The sequence below is a fragment of the Solanum verrucosum genome, unplaced genomic scaffold (assembly GCF_900185275.1).
Source record: "Solanum verrucosum unplaced genomic scaffold, falcon-dt-bn FXZP01000004.1, whole genome shotgun sequence".
In the NCBI taxonomy this organism is placed as follows: domain Eukaryota; kingdom Viridiplantae; phylum Streptophyta; class Magnoliopsida; order Solanales; family Solanaceae; genus Solanum; species Solanum verrucosum.
Window position 1 is genome coordinate 685,411 of NW_026020212.1, and position 25,372 is coordinate 710,782.

At 30.9% G+C, this 25,372-nt stretch overlaps 1 protein-coding gene and 1 pseudogene across 1 annotated transcript; both read left to right on the plus strand.

Moving 5' to 3' along the window:
* Window positions 1–10,911: 10,911 nt before the first annotated feature.
* Window positions 10,912–11,423, plus strand: LOC125830554 (defensin D1-like; annotated as a pseudogene).
* A 3,977-nt stretch (window positions 11,424–15,400) lies between these two features.
* On the plus strand, window positions 15,401–16,109 carry LOC125830555 (defensin D1-like). Its single transcript, XM_049509738.1, has 2 exons — window positions 15,401–15,467; window positions 15,714–16,109. Exons 1-2 carry the CDS (start codon window positions 15,407–15,409, stop codon window positions 15,914–15,916), a joined length of 264 nt encoding a protein of 87 aa, XP_049365695.1. The 5' UTR covers window positions 15,401–15,406; the 3' UTR covers window positions 15,917–16,109.
* The last annotated feature ends 9,263 nt before the right edge of the window (window positions 16,110–25,372 follow it).

Consider the following 25,372-nt stretch of genomic DNA (forward strand, 5'->3'; position numbering starts at 1 on the left):
GGTGTAACAATTATAAAATAAATTACAAAAAGTCATTTAGTAACTAGTAAAAAAAATATAAACAAGTAAAGAAACAGTGTTATGACAATCAGAAAAACAAATTCAAGATCTAAAAAATTAATGAGATCTAAAAGGCTACTGATACAAAATAAAATAAAAAATAAGATAACAAGTATCATATCAATAAAATCTATTATGAAAATAAAACATATCACACAAAATTAAGTTCTATATGTATTTTTTGGAGTAGTGCATATTTACCTTTATATTCGCGAGACTCGAGTAAATAAATCATCTCACTGACAAATTTTTTATCATCATCAATCAACAACACAGAAACTTCATTTATCATTTTATGATAAAAATCGGCCATTGAATTCTCTATCATTGAAAATTTTGTTCTGTAAAAATAATAATAGTAAAAAAAAAAAAACGTTACTTTAAAGGATGAGATTCAAGAAATAAAAAGAACGAAGACCATTTTTATATGTCTAATGTACTTTTTCAGTTGAAGAAGCTCTAATTTGGATTGGTTTCTTTCTTTGAGACATGTATATATAGCATCCTCCCCAAGTTAGTATGCATATTAGTGTAACAATATCAATAATTATGTTGACCATTTTTTTTGTTTTTTGAGTCAAGACAAAAGTATAGTTTTGTCTCTTTATTTTTATTTTTATTTTTTCTTTTCTTTTTAGGGACTTAATATGAAACAAAATATTTTTTTTGATAAAATCATTTTTCAGTGTTTAGTTACTTAAAAATATGTTCTAAAAATATTATAAATTATAAGAAAAAAGGACATCTGTCACTTTTTAAGGAATCTAATAGGAGTGAGTTATTTTCTTTAAACAATATTTTAATTCTTCATTTTAATTATTTCAATCGGTACTTATGTATATTAAATGTTCAAAAACATCATAAAATCATTATTTCTCTGTCATATCTTTCACATTGTATTATTAATTACGAATGACATTTTTAAAATCATTAAAAAAAGGTTAAAAAAAAAATTATTCTCTTATATCAAACACAACCTTAGTGATTTTTTAATAACATATATCTAATAAATAATATAAAACCTCAAAAAAATCTGAATTTATAATTATTCTACTTGTTACCATTCATTGGTCCATTTACCAATATTCGAACATTTAAAATTACTTTTTCTAATTTTATTCTATATTCTTCTTTTTTATTCAATTGAAATTCTGATATATATATTTTTAAATATGGAGAAAATTCTATTGGGAGCATCACCCTCGAATGGACTCCGCATTGTATAATTTGTATTTAATCGGAGCTCCAATGCTAACTCTTAACACCGGATCAAGTGGGAAACCAAAAAATAAAATGAAAACTAAACAAAAAATGGAGAACAGTTGGGTGAAAATAAGACCAAAATTAATGCAATTCAATCTTTAAAATGTTACATTTAAAACAACCCACACTATTCATATTTAATACAGACAGAAAAAAAATTGTCAAATTTATCAGTTACACTTTTGTTTTAGTTTTGACTCTCTTCACATTGGAATCCCATCGTCAAATGTTATTAATTTCAATGGCAAATAAAAATTAATGATATTGCCACATTTTTTTATTTTTAATAATTATTTTATTTATTTAAAGTCAAGTTAAAGTAAATATCATATTTTTAATTAATTATGTTTTTTCTAGTATGTGTGTGTAATCATACAAAAATTAATACGAAAGTTCTTTCACTTATAATGACATATATTTAATAAGGTTGTAATTAAGTCATTGTACTTTATTTTACTTACGGAAAAGGGTCATATTTGCTCTTCTACTCTTAGAAAAGGGTCATATTTACCCTTCGTCATACTTTTTTGATACATTTTTTTGAATAACAGCCACAAGTATACCTTGACTTGATTAAAATTCATTTTTTGATATTTTTCCGAATTACAATCATAAACAAAGCAGCCGAAATGACCGCTAAGGTGATCTTGTCAAAACGCCCTTTCAAGTATGTGTGCTTGTGGACGTTTTGGTAAAACTTTTGCTTCTCAACAAGCTTTTCTCTAGGATAAAAAGGTGATTCTTCTGAGATCTTGTAAAGCTACGGAGAGAAAGTTGAAGGCCATTGTCTCTGTATTATTATGTTTTGATGGCTAAATTAATGTGAAAGGATGGGTATTGAAATCGGGTTAATGGGTCTTTATTTTGGTTAGGTCGAATTTTACTAAATGGGTCAGATAGAATACTAAATAGAAAATAAAATTTTAATTATAATAAAAATATATACACATGGAGCCATGTAAGCGCCATGTAGGCGTCACATAGACTTATAAAAATGGTGACACAATACTTAACTGTACAACGGCAAATATGTGCCTAAAGGTGGATGGTAAGGGCAAATATATCAAAAAAGTATGACGAAGGGTAAATATGACCATTTTCTAAGAGTTCAAGGGCAAATATAACCCGTTTCCGTTTTTTTTTTGGGGGGGGGAGGGGGGTAATGTGGTTGGGGTAGAAAAAAAAATAAAAATAAAGTCTTAATTTTGGAAAAACATCTTCCAAAACATTTAAGCCAACCAAACATGAGAAATTGGAAAACAATTTTAAGAAAATGTTTTCCTTCATAATTAATCATCCCTCAACTATGACTCAAATCTAATGTACATCCTTATATTATCTAAGTGAGCAAAGGACATTCTTATACTATCCAAAAATTAACAAGAATCACCCTTCAATCTATTTTTGTCAAGAAACTGATTGAACCAATAAAAAATATATATTTTTTAATTTGGTCATGTCTTAGCCACGGTGAGAAGATCAAAGTTACCTAAAAAGAATAAGGATATGAATATGAAATGAATCTCTCATTCTCGAAATTTAATTTTTGTGTGTTCTTAGTTTTTATGTATTTTGCATCATCAAGTAAATTGACTGGCAACAATACATAAGTCTTGAAATAATTATACAATAGGTTCCGATGGTTAGAAAAATTATTTAAAAAATATTATGCCCAACTATTTAGAGATTGTATTTAATAAAATATTCAGTATGTATGTATGTTATATACAATGCAATTCACATTTTATACAATGTACAAAAATACTGGAAGTTTAGGGAAATTACGTACATGTTTAGTTATGAAAATAAAATAATTGCTTTATTTGAAATTTTTAAAGTTGGAGTTCTATTTGACCATACTTTTTACAAAGAATATTTAGAATTTGAATATATTTTGTCTGAATATGATTTAAACCCTCAATTTCTAAAATTAGAAAAATCACCCAACTCAACTAGCTTAACCATGTGTACATATATTCATTTGACTTGACACATTTTTTTTGTTGGTGGCGTGAGTTTCTTAAAAAAATAGAACAAAAGGATGAATCTTGCAACTTTTTGAATAGTGCAAGTCTTGAAATAATTATATAGTAGGTTCTGATGGTTAGAAAGATTATGTAAAAAATACACTTTAAAAATATTATGCCCAACTATTTAGAGATTTTATTTAATAAAATAGTTAGTATGTATGTACGTTATATACAATGCAATTCACATTTTATACAATGTACAAAAATGCTGGAAATTGAGGGAAATTACGTACACGTTCAATTATGAAAATAAGAAAAAATAATTGCTTAATTTGAAATTTTTGAAGTTGGAGTTGTATTTGACCATACTTTTTAAAAAGAATATTTAGAATTTGAATATATTTTGTCTGAATATGATTTAAACCCTCAATTTCTAAAAATTAGAAAAATCACCCAACTCAACTAGCTTAACCATGTGTACATATATTCATTCGACTTGACACATTTTTTTTGTTGGTGGCGTGAGTTTCTTAAAAAAAATAGACAAAAAAATGAATCTTGCAACTTTTGGATAGTGCAAGGATGATTTTAGATTTAAGTCATACTTTAGGAATGAATTTAGCTAAAAACTCTACCAAACACACCCTTAATGAAGAACTTGTAGAAGTGTATAGTTTATGGAAGAGTATCTAACATTATGGATGAATCATTTGATTATGAGTTTGGTATGTCTCTTCGTTAAAATTAGGGCAAATTTGGGCTAAAATATTATGACACGGATATATTTGCACCTTAAATATAATGAAAGGGGTATATATGTATCGAAAATATAACGAAGAATTTATTTAAACTATTTCTAATAGTATAGAGATTATAGCCGTCAAAATGGGTTTAGCCCATGGGGTGGCCCAATCCAACCCATTTAAAAACTAGGGCTTATAAGCCCAACCCATATAAGCCCTTGGCGCTTGAGGCTTGATCCAAGCTGGGTCGGGGTCGGCCCATGGGGCCAAAATTATTTATTTAAGGGTATCTTACAATACTCTCTCTAGTATATGATCTAATTATTTAAATGCACGTTATGTTGTAATAGTATGAATCTTACCAGATTTTGGTACGTCCAAATACATGTATCTCGGGATACGGACTCAAAATTAAGTTAGTTTTTTTCTAGATACACTCTATTAAGTGGATTCACATGTATCTAGGATACATAAACAAATTCTGCAACCTCGCTTCCCTCCGATCTCGCTTGCCACTCTCTTATCTCGCTCACGTATCTAAGATGCATCATAATAGATACATGTATCTCGCATATCTAGTATCCTAGATATATATTCTAATTACACTAGATCTTTTGCTAGTGTTATTGAAACAACACCATTATTAGCTATATTTGATTTGAAAATCTTCTCATTTTCTTGATGTTGTAGAATTTTAATTTTGAAAAGAAAAAAAATGATAAAAAAAAGAAGGGCTAGCCCGCCCTAGTCCTCGATCCTTCTTAGGGTTGGGTTGAGCATTTTCAGGCCCTTCCAAATGAAGAGCCGGCCTGCCCTACCCCTTCAAATTTCTTGACCCGCGAGACTTGAATCGGGTGGAGCTGGGCTGACCCTTTTTGACAACTCTGTCAGAGATAGACTTAACCTTTTTCCGTAAAATATTTCTAGCTAATAGCGTTTTCTTTATATATGTGTGTGCTAGTGTATATATTAGTATTTTAAAGCTCACATATATGTATTTGAAAGAATGTTCGTCTTGTGAATGGAAAAATAATATTCCCTTCGTTTCTAAAATAATGTCATAGTTTGACATGTACCAAAATGATAGAGTTTGGAAAAGTAAAAAAAAAACTTTTCAATTTGTGGTCCTAAATAAAATTTGTGTCAAATATATTAAATTACCCTTTAATCTCGTTGTCTTAAACATGCCACACAGAAAGATGAAATTTAAGTGTTGCCAAAAAGAAAAGGAAACATTCTTTTTTAAACAGACTAAAAGGGAAGCAGGTCATTCTTTTCAAAATGAAGTAAAAAAAAAGGATCCTTGGATGAAAATCAAATGTTACACTTGTGCATGTGCAAACATGAATGTATTTTTTTTTTTTCAAAGAGAGCAAACATGAATGTATTTTTTTAGTTCCCTTTCACATATGTGCATGTGCATATATTATTACTTCTATTGCTCGATAATGTACTTGAGAGAATGGTTTTACCCATAAATGAAAAACATGACAATAAGGAGGATCCTTAATTTCTTGAGTTTGAAGTGAATCTTGCAATTATTGGTAAATGTAATGACCCTTATGGTTGTTTTGTGTTTTTGTTATGTTTTTTTTTTTCCTTTTTATCCCTTTTTACAGCTTATGTATGTCAATTTTATATATAGGGATGAGTGACATGATTTTTGAATTTTGATGAGATTTTTAGTTTGAAATTGGTAAATTTGACCAAATAAAAATTCCAGGTAAATGCTCTCGAAATTGGAATTTGACTGTTCTGTTAGGTCCAAAATGGAAATTTTGAATTATTTGGATAGGTTGTACGGATCACAAAGTGTTTGGGAGTGATTTAAAATGTGAGTTTGACAGGCTTCTCCCAAGGCAAGGACTAAGGGATTCTTCATTGGTTGAAAATTTTGAGTTTAAGAAACTTAAGATTGACCATGGTTAATATTTCATCTAGATGATCCAGAATTGGTGAGTTGGCGGTTCCAGCATATCCTAAGTGTGGTTTTTAGTCAATATACACATTTTCTGTTTCCATGGAGTCTTGAACAAATCTCGAGGATTCAATCAAAGCTTGACTGAATGTAGTAGTTTTTGTCAATTAATGTATATGGTGCTACTCACGATTGTGAAGTATAATCTTCTGAAGAATCTCACAAGTGCAAGATCTTTGTTCGCATATACAATGTTTGATTTTTTTAAACCTAAGTCTAGAGCGTTTCTCGCAATTATAATGTTGTATTCACAATTGCGGGATCAGAGTAGTGTCTCTGGGGGGGAGGGGTTTATGAGAGGTTTGCAATGATGATGGTTGGTCAGAATTGTAATACTTGGTCGGGATCCGGTTCCTCACAATTGCAATGATCCATTCACAATTGGAAAGATTTCAAGATTTTGGTAGGTATTTCAAGATTTGATTATGGTGGGAGGGGGGGGGGGGGGGTGAAGTGAAGAATCTAACCTTTCATCTACACATCCCCCACCAATCTATCATCGAATTAAAGATTAAATTAGTGTTTTAAATTGGGGAATCGAGGAATTTTTTCCCCAAAGTGAGTTTTATGTATTTCTTTATTTATATTTGGGTGTTAATTAATGGTTCATTTTAGCTAACTTTTTATCCATGAGTTTCGCAAGATATGGATAAAACTATTTTGAAAGAAATTTCCAGATTCGACACCTGTATGTCTCGAAGTTGACATTTTGAGCCGATTCTTTTCATGGAAAGATAGGTGACTACAAAATCATTTACTATATCGATTGCATATTTGACTAGATTGGGATTGTTCAGAGTTTTTAAAGAAAGGAAAAATCATAATTTAAATTTTTAGGTTTTGATTAAGAAAAATTGAGACTTTCTTTGACTCTTTATGAAGTGTTAGTGTAATGTTTAATTGAACAAATGGGGTAAGGGTAGTAAAGATCTGTATAAATGAGATGACGAGCATTTAGATAGGTACCAGCGGCATGATATGAGTTATTTGATTATTTTCCTCGTTTGGATTGAATTCCATGACTCGTAAGCATATTTTAAAGGATATGTGATTTACTTGGTTCATATTCATTATATCTTGAATTTGTATTAATATTATAGCATCACTATTGGACGTATGCATTACATTTCATTTGATTGAAGCACACATATGCATATGTTATAAAGATCGGATTGGCATGCCTACCAGGTTTATGATCTTATGAGTCCTTCATAAATCCCGACTATCTGATAGATTAAGCACAATGACGTACCTTGAAGTAAAGTCACATCTAGGAGTGGCAAACGAGCGAGTCGAGTCGAATATGAGTCGATAAAATAATGAGTTAAATAACAATGGGTAAGTTACTTGACTCGACTCACATTTTAAATGGGTAAAAACAAGTTACCCAATGGATAATATAGGTAACCATATTTACCCATATTATAATAGAAATCTTGTTAAAAGCTTTAAAAACCAAAAAAAAATAAAAATTTATCACTTTACTCCACCCCCTACCAGCCCCCCTATCCAAAAAAATGTAAAAAAAAATTTTAAAAAAATTTCCACCCCACCCCTACCAGCCCCCTACCACCCCCCACACCCCATCCCAAAAAAAATAACAAAATTTTAAATTTTTCATTAATTTTTTTTAAAAAATATATATTTAAAAAATTATCACCCAACCCCCTATTAGCCCCCCCACACTCCCTACCACCCCCCCCCCTCCACACCCCATCCAAAAAAAAAATAAACAAAATTTTAAATTTTTTCATTAATTTTTTTTAAAAAAAATTACCACCCCACCCCTCAACACCCCATCCCAAAATAAAATTAACAAATTTTTTAATTTTTTCATTAAATTTTTAATTTTTTGTAAAAAAAAATTACCACCCCACCCCCCTACCAGCCCCCCAACACCCCCTACCACCCCCACCCCTATCCCAAATTAATTGTAAAAAAAAAATTCATTTTTTTTATAGATTTTTTTAAAAAAAAGACTTTCTTACCTTTATCACTTTTTTTTTGTTTTTTTATCCATTTAACTACCACTTTTAAATGGGTAATATGGATATTACTAGTTTTTTATCCATTTTTAAATGAGTTGGATACCCAACTCATTTAAAATGGGTAATATGAGCGGATACCCATATTATTTACCCATTTTGCCACCCCTAGGCAAATCACATGTATTTCACTAAACTAATATTATTATTACTCTATTTAAACTATATATAAACAATGTGTATAATCATCACTTAATATGAGATGCTACTCATTATTGGTTATAACTAGGGGTGGCAGAATAGGTAATTAATATAGGTATTCGCTCATATTTACCCATTTTAAATGGGTTAGGTATCCAACTCAATTTAAAAATGGGTAAAAGCGAATATACCCATTTAAAAGTGGGTAGTTAAATGGATAAAATGAGTAAAAGATATGTATCACACAAACAAAAAAAAAGTGATAAAGAGTGGAATAGTAAGAAAGTCTTTTTTAAAAAAAAAAAATCTAAAAAAAAAATGAAACTTTTTTTTACATTTTTTTTGGGATAGGGGGTGGGAGTGGGTTGGTAATTTTTTTAAAAAAAATTATTGGAAAAAATTTAAATTTTTTAATTTTTTTTTTGGGATTGGGGTGGAGGGGGCTGGGGTAAGGGGTGGGGTGGTAATTTTTTATTAAAATTTTAATGATTTTTTTTTTAATTTGTTGATTTTTTTGGGGATGGTGAGGGGGGGGGGGCTAGTAGGGGGTAGGGTGGGTGGGGGGGCTGGTAATTTTTTTTAAAAAATTTTAATGAAAAAATTTAAAAGTTTTGGTTAAATTTTTTTTTGGATGGGGGGGGAGAGGGGGGTGGGGTGGGGGGGTAATTTTTTATTTTTACATTTTTTTGGGATAGGGGATAGGGGATGGAGTGGAGTAAAAAAACTTAATTTTTTTTTATTTTTAAAGCTCTTAACAAGATTCTATTAAATATGGGTAACTATGGTTACCCATATTATCCATTGGGTAACTTGTTTTACCCATTTAAAATGTGAGTCGAGTCAAGTAACTTATCCATTTTTATTTAACTCGTTTTTTGATTGACTCATATTCGACTCGATGCGCTCATTGCCACTCCTAGTTATAACCAAAAAAAAAAGATGTTAAATAATGGATTGAAAGTACAGTTTGTGAAAGGCTGTATTTGATATCAAGAGAACAGTGGACGGTCTTCAAACTTCTTTTTGGATCTGACCGAATCAGAGCTCTTAAGAGTTATTAAGTAGTAAACTTGAAAAAAAAGAAATGCACTTAATGACCCAATGTCTGAACCATTTAGATTTAGATCCCATTAAGTGCAAACAAATTAGGCCTACATGTCTATTTGTGCACAACAAAAGTTGAAGAATATAAATATGAGCTGCAACCAAATTAAATAACATTTTATAGATAAAGTTTTTACTTTCAATCTGTCATCCAGTTTATTTGAAAATCAAGTTTATTGTGTTTTGAACACAAAAGTAGAAAAAAATCGAGCTAAATAACATGTATATTAACATAAAAGGATGGTGACTTCATTAAAGCAATTTGTGAAGATAAAATTGATCGATTAGTAGAAGTCTTTACCAATCAAATGGCTCTTTGATCAATTCAAATTCTTTTCAATTAAAGAAATGATAATTGTGCTAGACTAGTTCTTTGTACTTATTTTCCATTTTAATTGTCCATCTTATAAATTAATTAATTAAGCAAACTACTTCTTTTGGGAGATATTTTAAAGTCAGGAATCTGAATCAAATTCTAGTCCATTATCTATAAGATAAAGTGTCCATTTTAATTGTCATGTTGCACTTTTCGAAAGTCAAATTGACTAATTTTCATAGTGAAGTTTAGATTACATTGAATCGATATTTTAAACAAAAAATTAGATATTCAAAAACTAACAAAAAGTACTATAAATCGCAATTTTTTTCATATCGATATGATAAAAAAATACATCATAAAACATCAGTCAAAGTTCGTATTGTTTGACTCTGAAAAAAAAAATCTAACCATCTGACCAAAAATAACTCCAAGTAGGTCAACTCACATATCATTTGAATACTCAATAACCTTGAAATTAGTTTTGATGATTGACAAACAAATTTATGTTTAAAAGAAAACCAACGACAGTGTTTCCATTTTTTTCTTTTTAAAAATCGACGAACATCTATCGCTTTTAAAGTCTAAAATTGTAATTAAAGAGCATTAATAAAAGTTATGGATGTATTTGATCAACCAATATGAATGCTCCAGTGGTAGAACTGTTGATTCCCAGTTGAAACAATTCATTTTGGTGTTTTCTTTATAATTTATTAAAGGCATAATAAATAAATATGTCATTTAACTTGGCTTTAGCTGACATCTATGCCTTCCAACTTTGAATTTGCACAAGTAGACACTTAAATTTGTATAAAATTGAAGAAATATGCACATTCATCCTACATGACAATTTTGTATCCTATGTGGTAGCCTACGTGTATATGACATGTGGAACGTGTGTGTTTACTTGTGCAGTTTCATACAAATCTAAGTGTCTATTTATGCACACCCAAAGCTTCTTGTGGAAAAATTTATTGTGTTCTTAATTCTCTAATTTAGTAATTTAATTCTTGTGGAGATAAGGAATTGATCAATTTGTAGAAGACTTTATCACTCAAATGTCTCTTTGATCAATTCAAATTCATTTCAATTAAACAAATGCTAATTGTGTTGGACTAATTCTTTTGTACTTGATGTGTCCTTTTAATTATCCATCTTATAATTAAATAAGCAAACATCCAACGTAATCCTTGAACAAATCAAATGGAATTAAGTTGACAACATGAATTCCAACACTATAAATACCACCATTTCAATTATTTGTTTGTCACCAAGAAATAAACAAAAAATAAGAGCTATGGCAAAGTACACTACTTTTCTTGCCCTCCTCTTTTGCCTCTCCCTTGTTGCTGCAACTGGTGAGTCGACATGATTCTATAGCTACAAATATAATGGTTTGTTTAATATTACAAATTTTTAAAATATTTTTATCTTATTAAATTTTGTGACCAGTCAAACATGATTATATAGCTACCAAATATAATGATTTGTTTAAAATTATGAATTTTTAAAATATTTGGGAAATAAAATTTGTTTAGAAATTATGATAAATTTCTATGTCAAGTACATAACATGATTTTCCAATTTTCTCATTTTTGCAGAAATACAAATGGCAGAAGGGAAATATTGTTGGAAAAAGAGTGACAAGTGGAATGGGCCTTGTCAATACTCTTACAAATGTAGTTATCATTGCAAACACTATTATGGAGCTAAATATGGTATATGTAAGAAGTACAAACCATGGGGTCACAACTATTATGGGCAAAATATGCTTGCTATTGCTACTCACCTTGCCACTACTAAGAATCTTTCAGTGTTCATGGCTTGGTTTTGATTATGTAAACAAATAATTAAGAAGCTACCTATTTTATGTGTGTAACAATGTAATAAGGATGATTTATGTGTGCAACTATTTTGCCCAAGCTTTGCGTGATGAATAAATGTATTGTATTGTATTGTATTCAACCAACATGAATGCTCTGCTGGTTGAACTGTTTTAATGCCATGGTTCACACATGGGTTTTATTCCCGATTGAAACAATTCATTTTGGTGAATTTTTTTATAATTTTCTAAAACAGACGAAGTTCCTCGGTCTTATAAGAGGGGCAATTGTTGTTTTTTTACATCAGTTTCCTAATAAAAGTGTGATTTATATATTTTATATAATTGACAAGCGTTACTCCGTTTTAACCTAGACAGTGCCCTAATATTTTTCTACCGTGACACCATTTATTGATGTTATAAAGTCTATCCATTATTCTCAATTTTGACCTATAGCTAACGTATGTTGTCGATTTTGACTTTTTTTTTTTTTTTTTCAAGTGCAAGAAAAATTATTTGAGGAATTTTATTTATGGACTAAGCACGGATCGGAGAGCAAGGAACTCTGTTCGAGTAGAATTGGAATCCCTAATGAAACTTGGTTTGGTTTTGGACAATAAAGTGTAGAAGATTTAAATTTGACCATCAAACTTCCATATAAAGCACAACATTGATGCTATTGAGACTTATGTTAGAATTAGATGTTGTAAAAATATCTTGGATTAACTAGGATACAATCGCAAGCAAGGAAAATAGAGAAGAAAATTAACACAAGAATTTAGCGAGGTTTTGCTAGGCCTAATCCTTCAAGCAAAAGCAAAGAGAGTTTTCTACTATGAAATAAAAGAAAAAGTGTAATCACAATGTTTAGAGTCTTCAACTATATCCCCTATATATCGATCCTAACTAGTCCCAAACCTATAAAGAAAAGGTCCTACCAATCTTAGAGGGACAATATATTCTTTTTCCAAACCTATTAGAATAAGGGGTCTCCTAGTTGTATAGGAATTATGATTTCCTAAAATATATATGGAAAAAATCAAGATATAATTAACAAACCTTTTCCTTTTGAATTCTCTACATTAATAGGAATAACGTCCCTCGAAAGGATTTTTTGAGTACTACACACACCAATCAAGTCTAGTCAATGCCTTAAGTTATTGGCCGAGACTACCTTGATCATCATAGCTACTAAATTATCATGTGTTGACACTTCCTTCATGTTAACAACATTTGCAAATCATTTTGGTCGGTTTATTACTCTATTTTCCCTACATGTTGCAAAGATTTACAACTATAGTTATATGGGTGCATCTACATCATTTTGATTAATATATTGCACACCCTTCACTTCTGAACTACTGGGCTGAGCTAGTGGAGATTCACTTCTAGCTCTATGCATTCACTAACACCACAATATATTTCTGCTATTGCCTTTTCCTTTTGACTATCTAGTGAGACAATTCATTGAATGCCACATTACTACTAATAATTGATCATGGAGTCTTTTGATCTATGAACCATAACTTGTAACCTTTTACTCTATTTGATACTCTAGTAATATGCACTTCTTTTTTTTCCATCCCTTACACAAGCATACGTAGGATAACCAAACATCCTTCAAATAATCAGCAGGCAGGCAAACTGGACCGAAACTTAAAGCAATTTTGAACTCAATAGTTGTGGATAGAGATCTATTGATCAAATAACAAGTTGTATTAATTACTTCGGCCCAAAAATTCTTGCTAACAAGTCTAGAATAAGGTCTACCCTTCATGAGTACTATGGAGACTTTACACACTTTAAGGGCCTGTTTGGAAGGACACCTTGATAATTTGATTTGGTATAATTGGTGTAATTACACTGTCTTGTCCTGTTTGGAAGGACAGGTTATTACTTGGTCAGCAGGTAATTAGTGTAATTGACAGAGGATAATTACACTCTACAATTCACAGGCAGAGGCTGTGAATTGTTGGTAATTACATGGTGTAATTACCACCTGATTACTTTTTAATTTCTTTTTTTTTTCTTTCTATTTTTAATTTTTTTTACTTCTATTATTTTAAGTTCTTTTTTTATTTTTATTATTCTAAAAATTTGTAAAAGTTTATTTTTTATTTTATATTATTATATTTCATTTTCTTCTTGTTCTCAACCTTACTTTACGGATTCTATGTAATTTTCTCGTATTATCTATTTCTTTATGCCATGTTTATTTTCTCATTAGCATAATTTTTTAGTATTCTAATTTTTAAATTAAAATAGAATTTATTGTTAAGTAAGGTTATAGACTTATGTTTCTTTATTAAGAAAAAATAAAAATAATCATATTTATTGCTATGTTGAAATTTGTTATAAGAGTATTATGTTAAATTTTTTGGTTTGAATTTATAACTTATGTTATATTTTCAGTTTCATTTGTTTTAGTAATATTGAATTTACATTGCACGTCATTTTTTAATTAGACTTGATAGATTATATTTTTGTCAAACATTTAATAATTTATGACATTTTATTTATATATTATTCTTTTTATCAAACATGCATTTCACGATATTCGTAGAAACTTCATACTTTTAGTTGTTACAATCAATTCAATTGTAATATATTAAATTTTGTCTAGTATAAATTTTAAATAATTAATCTTTTATTTTTAAAATTTATTATAAATTTATAATTGCAATTGTGCATCCAAACAGAACATGTGTAATTACACTTTGACATCCAAACAGGACATGTGTAATTACACTGTGGCAACCAAACAAGTCAGTGTATTTACTAGGCTGGTAATTACTACCCTAGTAATTACACCAATTCCAATTACCAGGTGGCTTTCCAAACAGACCCTAAGTGTTTCATTCTCCAAGTGAAAATTATACCCTTGATCATCCAATGTCAAAAGAGAAATCAAATTCCTCTTCATTCAAGGAACATGCCAACACTTAATATTTCTGATAAAGCTAACAAACATTCTCAATTTGATATTATCAACGCCCTTTACATCTAATGAATTATAATCACATCGATTAACAATCTCACTTGTCTGTTTGTATGTTGAAAACCAATTCTTGTGTAGACATATATGTCAACAATTCACCAGAATCAAGAATCCAAGAATTGTGCTTAACATCACAAACTTTTCCTACATAGTCACTGTCATCTAAATTATTATTAGTACCACCAATGTTTGTAGAGTAATCAACTTTCTGCTTTCCTCTTTTATTTTTTTTGTTTAGGTCAATCTCTTTTGTAGTAACCCTACTTCCACCACTCATCGCAATTTTGCTTACTTGCTCTAGACTTCGATCTGACGTTAGACTTTTTCCTATTAAAGTCTTTATATTATTTTCTTCCCCTACTCACAATACCTTACGTACCCTTAGCTCTACTATCCGGAAAGCTCTTCTCAATTCTTTAGGGTTTACTGCAATAGTAACATCGTCAAGTTAGATACTTTCTTTTTCATACAGAAATGTATCAGCGAAGGTTATGTAAGAATGTGGTAAAAGAATATAACACAGTCAACCCATGATCCTCACTATCAATTTTGATATCCACATTAATTCTTCATGTCCATTATAATTCAATTATACTCATCAAAGGTGAGTTTTAACCGATATACCTTCATTCACAAATCTTCTAACTTTTTTCATGATGTTAGTCAATATTTGTGGAGATATTGAATTGATCAATTAGTAGAAGACTTTAATTATCACTCAATAATGGTTCTTTGATCAATTCAAATTCCTTACAATTAAATAAATGCTAATTCTGCTGGACTAATTCGCTTGTACTTGATGTGTCCTTTTAATTATCCATCTAAATTAAATAAGCAAACATCCAACGTAACCTTGAACAAATCAAATGAAATTAAGTTGACAATATGAGTTTCCCACACTATAAATACAACTATTTCAATTGTTTGTTTCCTCACCAAATTAAAAATCCACACAAAATAAGAGCTATGGCAAAATACACCACTTTTCTCGCCCTTCTCTTTTGCCTCTTCCTTGTTGCTGCAACTGGTGAGTCAACATGATACTATAGATATCAAATATAATGATTTGTTTAAGATTACAAAAAAAAATTAAATATTTTTTTCTTATTAAATTCTGTGACCAGTCAAACATTACCAAATATTATGATTTGTTTAAAATTATGAATTTTTAAAATATTTGTTTTTTTTTAGGAAATAAAATTTGTTTAGAAATTATGATAAATTTGCTATCTCAAGTACATACCATGGTTTTTCAATTTTCTCATTTTTGCAGAAATACAAATGGCAGAAGGGAAATACTGTTGGAAAAAGAGTGACAAGTGGAATGGACCTTGCCAATACTCTTATAAATGTAGTTATCATTGCAAGCACTACTATGGAGCTAAATATGGTATCTGTAAGAAGTATAAGCCATGGGGTCACAAATATTACTGGGCAAAATATGCTTGCTATTGCTACTCACCTTGCCACTACTAAGAATATTTTAGTGTCTCATGGCTTGGCTTTGACTATGTAAACAAATAATTAAGAAGCTACCTATTTTATGTGTGTAACAATGTAATAAGGCTGATTTATGTACGCAACTATTTTGGCCAAGCTTTGCTTAATGAATAAATGTATTGTATGTTTTTCTATGAGTATTAATTGATGTGAACTATGGTGTTTTTCTATATGAATACTTATTGTGTAAAGTATCATGCAAGGCTAAGCTAAAATGAATAATAACTACATGACTCCACATATATACGTGCGTATTTATCATGCCCCAAGAGTAGACTCTATGCAAGATCGATACTCATGAATGCCATTGTTGGTCCTATCATACCCATAATATAGCATTAGACATGTCATACATCTAGACATGAACGAAAACATAGCTTAAAAGCATTCGAAGGGAAGTCTTGTAAATGAAACACTTTTCATTAATGCAAATCATAGTACTGAAATCACTGATAAAGGACACAGAGGTCAAACTGAAGCATAACTAGCTATCTACTAATGAAACCTCTAAATATAACTGAGTACTGACTTAATGACTATCATTACCTCTTCATTGAACTCATCAACTTTAAAGGAGGTATGACACCATGGATTCTTTGATTCCTCTCTCTTTGAAAATAAATTGTCCTCGAATTTGAACCTCGCAAAATAAAAAATACATGCATTAGTAAACAACATCCACTACTAGAAAACAACAATAATATGACCAAAACGACCATAAAAGAATCACTTTTAATTAATGTAAGTCATAGTATTAAATCACTAGCTATGACTACTTTGAAGAACATAGATGTCTCTTTTAAGGTTTTAGAATTTGGGGTGTGTTCAGCATAGGAAAATGTTTTTCTAGTAAATGTTTCTTAGAAAATAAGTTGATTTCTAACTTATTTTCTTGTTCTTGGTTGGTGAGTGGAAAATATTTTCCATAAAATATTTTCTAGTGTATAATTGGTGAATAAAACATATTTTTTTAGAAAACATCTTTTATTTTTAGCTACAGAGTAGAAACATACTTTTTAGAAAAATAGTTTCTTACTTAGAAACCAACCTCGAGAATCGATTTGCCATTCAACCCCGACCCCGACCCAAGACCCAACCTCGCCTCAAGACTTGGCCTCGATCTTGGCTTGAGACCCGACCTTGATTCAAGACCTCGACCCCGAGACCCGACCCAACTCGAGATCTAACCACAATGCTAGCCCTTACCTGAGACTCGACCCTAACCCTAAACCAAAATTCGACCCCAACCACAACATGAGCCTGACCTCGATTGAAGACCCAGCTCTGACTCTGACCCCGACCCCGACCCCCACCTGAGACCTAAACCAATCCTTAACCTCAACCTGACCCCAACCTTAACCTCAACTTGAGACCTCGACCCTGACTCGAGACCCAACCCTGACCCTGACTCAAGATCCGACCCCCACCCGAGACTTGACACAGATCCAAGACCCGAGACCTTGACCCCTGCCCGATCCTGACTCCGACCTGAGACCCAACCGAGACCTAGACCTAATACCTAAACTTGACCTCGACCCCAAACCTTGATCCAACCTTGAAATTGACACTCAATTTTCAATTTGTGAACCCTGATTTGACATTGACACCCGAAACTAAGACTCCAACTTGAGACCCGACCTCGACTCGAGACACAGCCCGCCTCCGACCTAAGATCCAACCTCGACCCAAGACTCGACCCCGACCCGAGACCCTGACTTGTGACACGACCCTGACTCGACCGCAACCCAATCCTCGACTCCGACCCCAGATATGGCCCTGACCTGAGACCCGATCCCCTTGTTTGTACTTATTCACGTTGAAGATTTTATTTTTATTATTAATAAGAGGTTGCTAGATGCTCTGTCTAGTGGTATAAATTTATTTATTTATTTATAAAAAAGAGGAAATTATGTCCAAGTAGAATTGGAATCGCTAATATAACTTGGTTTGGCTTTGAAGAACAAAATTTAGAAGATTTGACCATCAACACTTCCATATAAGCACCACATTGATGCTATGCAGACTAACTATAGCTATTCCCACACATTCAAACTTATTCTTGAAAAATAGTAGTCATTCTGATGGATTGTCACTTTTCTAATAAGAAACAATAACACTTGTTAATACTATCCCTTGTTATCTAAGAGTAAATGAAATTTCTCTCATTTTCCTGAACATCTTCTGCAAATTTCCTTACAAACAAAAATATGGACTCTTTGTGTGATTCCTTACTAACCTTGAGTTCGACGAAGTAGTCCATAACCTTGGGTACAATTGTGAAAATAACATGTATTAACACAAAGGGGTGGTGAACTCATAAAATTAAAGGAATGTGTGGAGATATAGAATTGATCAATTAGTAGAAGACTTTATCTCTCAAGCTCTTTGATCAATTCAAATTCTTTACAAGTAAAGAAATGCTAACTGTGTTGGACTAATTCTTTGTACTTGATGTGTCATAATTTAATTATCCATCTCTTATGACTAATTTATCAAACATCCAACGTAATCCTTGAACAAATCAAATGGAATTAAGTTGACAACATGAGTTTCCAACACTATAAATACCACAATTTCAATTGTTTGTTTCCACCACAAGAAATCAATAGAAAATAAGAGTTATGGCAAAGTACACTACTTTTCTCGCCCTCCTCTTTTGCCTCTTCCTTGTTGCTGCAACTGGTGAGTCAACATGATTCTATAGCTACCAAATATAATGATTTGTTTAAGATTAAAAATTTTAAAATATTTTATCTTATTAAATTTTGTGACTAGTCAAACATCATTATATAGCTACCAAATGTAATGATTTGTTTAAAATTATGAATTTTTAAAATATTTATTTTTTTAGGAAATAAAATTTATTTAGAAATTATGATAAATTTTCTATCTCAAGTACATACCATGAGGTTTCCAATTTTCTCATTTTTGCAGAAATACAAATGGCCGAAGGGAAATATTGTTGGAAAAAAAGTGACAAGTGGAATGGGCCTTGTCAATACTCTTACAAATGTAGTTATCATTGCAAGCACTATTATGGAGCTAAATATGGTATTTGTAAGAAGTACAAACCATGGGGTCACAAATATTATTGGGCAAAATATGCCTGCTATTGTTACTCACCTTGCCACTACTAACAAACTTTCAGTGTCCCATGGCTTGGCTTTGACGACTATGTAGACAAATAATTAAGAAGCTACCTATTTTATGTGTGTAACAATGTAATAAGGATGATTTATGTGTTTAATCATTTTGGCCAAGATTTGCGTGATGAACAATTGTATTGTGTGCTTTTCTATGAGTTTTAATTGATGTGAACTATGCTATTTTTCTATATAATTATTATTGTGTAAAGTACCATGCAAAGCTAAGCTAAAATTAAACCAATCGTGCCTAGGGAGTGGAAGAACCAACTTTAACGGAAATACAATCGGGGTAAATGAAATAGTAGCGGAAAGAACAAGGCCTACATATATACATATAGTGAACGACAACAAAAGCTACAAAATATCCATCCCAAAACCTAATAGGACTAGGCATATACAAATATACAGACTCTCGGAATACAAAAGACTAGTCAAAATATACGGAAGAGATAAGTCAACTCTAAATGCTGATAATTACGCTTACCCTCATCTACGACTATCAATTGCGTTGTATGAGGATCAACGCAGTCGACTAGAGCTTGGATCTATATCAGGAAAAAGAGATGAAGAGTGTGGTATACATGAGTACCAAGATAACGGGTACCCAGTAGTAGGCCAATCGAGATCGATCGATATTGTAAAACATAATAAAATACGAGTAAGTAAATCGGCAAGTAAGTTAACTATAAGGGAATAATAATCGTAAGATAAGCCATTAGTCGCATAGGAAAAAATCTTAGATTGAATCTAAGTAATCTAGATTTGTCTAGACCCCATAAGCCTAGAAGGTGCATACAAAAGACATAATAGAGGAAATTAATAATATGACCAGACCCCCATAAGCCTGACGAATACATACAAGAGCTTATATATGGAAGAACAGTACCAAGAACATCTAAGAACATCAATAATAAACTCAAGCAAAGACTAATTGAAATTTGGCATTGGTATAGTCGCGAAGGAGGCAAAACTCATCCTGTAATCTTACATCAGAATGGCAACAATGAAGACTGGCCTATTCCGAAATCTTACATCAGAAGGGTCGGTCATTCCCACAATCTTACATTAGAATAACCACACGAACCTAGCTCCTTCAAGAATTTTACATCAAAAATATGGCTAGTCTTTTTCAGAAACTTACATAAAAAAAGCCACAGCCAGACTAAGCATCTCTTAGAATCTTACATTGGAACAACTAGTCAATTCTGGAATCTTACAAATCGGAATAAACATTGAGAACCTACATTCTTCCCAAATTTTACATCAAAATAGCTAGTCCCTTCTAGAATCTTACATCTGAAGACTACCACACAAGAGACGATCTTTCCCAGAATCTTACATCGGAGGATCCAATCACACAAAGAGTAGAACTAATCATCTAAGGCAAGACTAAACATGAAATCAGTAATTCTGTTTTAAACATAGATTGGAAACAATTTTTAGTTTTTAAAATTGGTAAATTTGACCAAAATTAACATTCCAGGTAAATGCTCTCGAAATTGAATTTTGACAGTTCTGTTAGGTCCAAAAAGGGAATTTGGAATTATTCGGATAGGTTGTACGGATCACAAAGTTTTTGGGAGTGATTTAAAATGTGAGTTTGACAGAGATGGCCTATGCCTATAGTTTCGAAGCTTGTCCCAAGGCAAGGACTAGTAACATAAGGGTTTCTTCATTGGTTGAAAATTTTGAGTTTAAGAAACTTAAGATTGACCACGGTCAATATTCCATCAAGACAATCCAGAATTGGTGATTTAATGATTACAGCATATCGTAAGTGTGGTTTTTAGTCAATCTACACATTTTCAGTTTCCATGGAGTCTTGAACAAATCTTGAGGATTCAATCAGAGCTTGACTGAATGTAGTATTTTTTTTCAATTAATGTATTTGTTGCTGCTCGTGATTGTGAAGTACAATCTTCTGAAGAATCTCACAAGTGCAAGATCTTTGTTCACATATACAATGATTTTTTTAAACCTAAGTTTAGAGCGTTTCTCGCAATTATAATGTTGTATTCACAATTACGGGATCAAATTAGTGTCTCTGAGGGGGTATGAGAGGTTTGCAATGATGATGGTTGGTTCAAAATTGTGATACTTGGTCGGGATCGGGTTCCTCACAATTGCAATGATCCATTCACAATTGGAAAGATTTCAAGATTTTGGTAGGTATTTCAAGATTTGATTATGGTGGTGGGGAGGGGGGGGGGGGGAGTGAAGAATCTAACCTTTCATCTACATATCCCCACCAATCTATCGTCGAAATAAAGATTAAATTAGTGATTGAAGAATTTTTTTTCCCAAAAGTCATGAGTTCTACACTTGTAGGTCTCGAAGTTGACATTTTGAGCCGATTCTTTTCATGGAAATATGGGTGACTACAAAATCGTTTACTATATAGATTTCATATTTGACTAGATTGGGATCGTTCAAAGTTTTTAAGGAAAGGAAAAGTAATAATTTAAATTTTTAGGTTTTGATGAAGAAAAAATGAGACTTTCTTTGACTCTTCATGAAGTGTTAGTGTAATGATTAATTGAACAAATGGGGTAATGGGTAACAAAGATATGTATAAATGAGATGACAAGCATTTAAATAGATACCAGCGTCATGATATGAGTTATTTGATTATTTTCCTTGTTTGGATTGAATTCCATGACTCGTAAGCATATTTTAAAGGATATGTGATTTACTTGGTTCTTTTTTTTTTTGTACTTGGTTCATATTCATTATATATTGAATTTGTATTAATATTATGGCATCGCTATTGGAAGCATGCGTTACATTTCATTTTGATTGAAGCACACATATGCATATGTTATAGAGGTCATTATTGGTTATAACCAAAAAAAAATGTTAATTAATGGGTTGAAAGTGCAGTTTGTGAAAGAGTTGTATTTGATACCAAGAGAACGTTGGACGGTCTTCAAACTTCTTTTTGGATCTGATTGAATCAGAGCTATTAAGTAGTAAAACTTAAAAAAAATGCACTTAATGACCCAATGTCTGAACCATTTAGATTCAAGACTCCCATTAAGTGTAAATAAATTAGGTTTAAATATATATTTGTGCACAACAAAAGTTGAAGGATATAAATATGAGCTGCAACTAAATTAAATAACATTTTTATATATAAAGTTGTTACTTTCGATCTGTCATCCAATTTATTTTGTAAATCAAGTTTATTGTTTTTGAACACAAGTAGAAAAAAAATTGAGTTAAATAGCATGTATATATTAACATAAAAGGGATGGTGACTTCATAAAAGCAGTTTGTGGAGATAGAATTGATCAATTAGTAGAAGTCTTTTACCAATCAAATGGCCCTTTGATCAATTCAAATTCTTTCAATTAAAGCAATGCTAATTGTGCTAGACTAATTCTTTGTACTTGATTTTCCATTTTAATTGTCCATCTTATAAATTAATTAATTTGCTAGTACTTGATTTTCCATTTTAATTGTTCATCTTATAAATTAATTAATTAAGCAAACTACTTCTTTTGGAGATATTTTAAAGTCAGGAAACTGAATCAAATTCTAGTCCATTATCTATAAGAAGAGTGTCCATTTTAATTGTTGTTGACACCCAATTTTGACCCTCCACATTATAGATTAATCATCGAGCTTCTTCAATTTCAAACGACTTAATATAATTAGTTTTATAAAATTCCAAAAATGGTTATTTTATGTAATTCTGTCACTTTTGGATTTCTAAAATAATAAATATGTTTTTTTTATATAATTAGTATATTTTATGAATGTTCGAAAATAATCTCAAAAAGATTTTAATTTTTAGCTAAATGTTTTATTAATTAGTTTAATTTGAGTTGGTTTATATTTTTGAGGCAGAATGACCTGAGAGGCCTTTATACTTTGTTCTGTTTGTAAGTTGGACCCTTATACTTACAATTTTGTCAACTAAACCCTTAAACTCACTAAAACACAATATTTTAAACTCTTTCCTCATCCTATGTGTGTGCGTGTGGTACACTCATTTACATGTAGGATTCCACGTCATTTTTAATGACACATAATAAATTAAATATTAAACAAATAAAAAGAGTACTTCTGCATATGCTAGAAATTTTGAACATTATTTTCTCCATTTTTGCTCTCAAATTGAGCACCAAATTCATGTTAAATTGGTGGAATTCTTAACTATTTGACTTGAATTTTACACTATTTTGTTCACAAACATAAACCCAACAAATCTCTATACAATTTCAAATTTATTTCATAAATTCACAAAACCCATTTATTATTCTTGAAGCTTCATCAAGCTTATCAATGAAGTTTTTCATTTTTCAATACCCACTATCACCAAAGAATACGCACGAAATCGAGATTTTGAAAAAGAATGAATTTTGAGAAAATATTTAGGGATGAGACAGTGTGCAGGGTGTTAAGAAGAAGAAGGAAAATGGTGGGTGAATCCAAAGAGAGAAGGAAAGAAGTGGAATGGGTTTAAGAAACTGCCTTTATGTTTTTTTTGGTGTTTTTCATTTATTTATTTTTTTAAAATTTTAATTGTTTTTTCCATATAAATTTCAGACACTTTCTTTAAAACGCGTGGAATCACGAATCATTCCAAGTCAGCAATATTAATGCCACATGTGCTCAGTCAATGGTCAGAGGTGTTTAATATATTGTGTTTCAGCGAGTTTAAGGGTTCGGTTGACAAAGTCGTAAGTATAAGGGTCCAACATACAAACGGAGCCAAGTACAAGGGTCTCCCAGACCATTCCGCCTATTTTTGAATTAACCAATTATAGTCAAGTTAATTATCTTGTTTCATTAAGATTAAGAAGTTCATTAATTAATTTATATTAAGGAAAAATCACCCCATATACACATTTAAGAGTCAATCTTACTGGTTTTAAATCTACTTTTAAAAAATTCTTGCTTATAACAGTTTAATTATGGGTTATAACATATCACTAATTATTTATAAATTAATTAAATTTTACTTTATTAAATAAGTAATTTTTTATAATTTTATATTATTATTAAATTATTTAAATAAAGAATACCCCATAGTTATCTCTTACACAATTATAGGGATTTTACATTGATTAGACTTCCTTATTTAATGGTATACTCATAATCTTCCATTAGTCAATCCCACCACCCTTCCCCCACACATATCCAACTACACACGCTATCACCCCACTTTCACCTTCTTCTCTCCCATTTTTCTCACCAGCCAACTACACCAACAATCAATCTTTCATCCAAAAAAAATTTCCAACAAAATTATGTCTAAGAAACTCATTGAAACGCCTCAAAAGAGTCCCAGATTGGGTGAAGGAACATCTAATGATGATGTTCATGTTTCAAATTTTAATATATTAACTCAACCGTCCCCCCCCCCCCTCCCCCCCGCCTAAAATTGTTGAAAATCCGATGAATATTCAAATTCGGCGACGGATGGTTTATCTAAGTTGAAGAAGTGACAAAGAGAGAAAAATAAAGAAAAAAAAATGTCACCCCTGCAAATCAAAAGGGGAAGAAGAGGATGGGGAAAATTGTTTGAAACCCCTTCTGCTTTCGATTTTGATTTTGTTACTAAAATCAAAAAGAAAAAAAAACAAATGTAGAAGTTGGAGCATCTTCAAAACCATCAACAAGAAGAACAACAAAAAGTTATTTTTTTTAACTTTTGGGCAATTTTTTTGTATTTAAGTATTTGATGATATATAATATCATATGTTTTCTTTCAGGCAGATACCGTTTACATATGAATTACTGATTGCCTATTACAATTTTAAGATACTATTTTGAAATATCAGTGTGTTTCCAAACTGTACATTTATTGGATGAAATCTGTATGAAATCTGATTAATATGTGTATGACTACGCTTAAATGTTTTGATTTTGAAAATTTTATGAATTGTGATATAATAATGGTATACAAATGGTATGAATTACGTTTTAACATTGGTGTGATTGTCTATTAAATGTGTTTATGGTATAAATTATTAAATTGGTATGAAAATGGTATGATTTGTCAAACTACTGATTTTTTCTAAAAAAAATCACATTATGCTTACTTTATATTCTAAACATGTTTTTGGATAAAACGTGTATGAAATCTGATTAATACGTGTATGCCTATGAGTTTAATATTTTATTGTTGGATATTGTATGAATTGTGATAGAATATTGATATACAAATGGTATAAATTGTGTGATTATATGAATTTATCAATTTTTATACATGTTGTTTGGATAAAACGTGTATGAAATTGATTAATACGTGTATGCCTATGAGTTTAATATTTTATTG

Excerpts from the sequence above, each read along its gene's own strand:
- LOC125830555 (XM_049509738.1), top strand. The coding sequence starts at position 15,407 with ATGGCAAAATACACCACTTTTCTCGCCCTTCTCTTTTGCCTCTTCCTT. Across the intron at positions 15,468-15,713 it reads CTTCCTTGTTGCTGCAACTG|AAATACAAATGGCAGAAGGG; the intron begins GTGAGTCAACAT and ends TCATTTTTGCAG.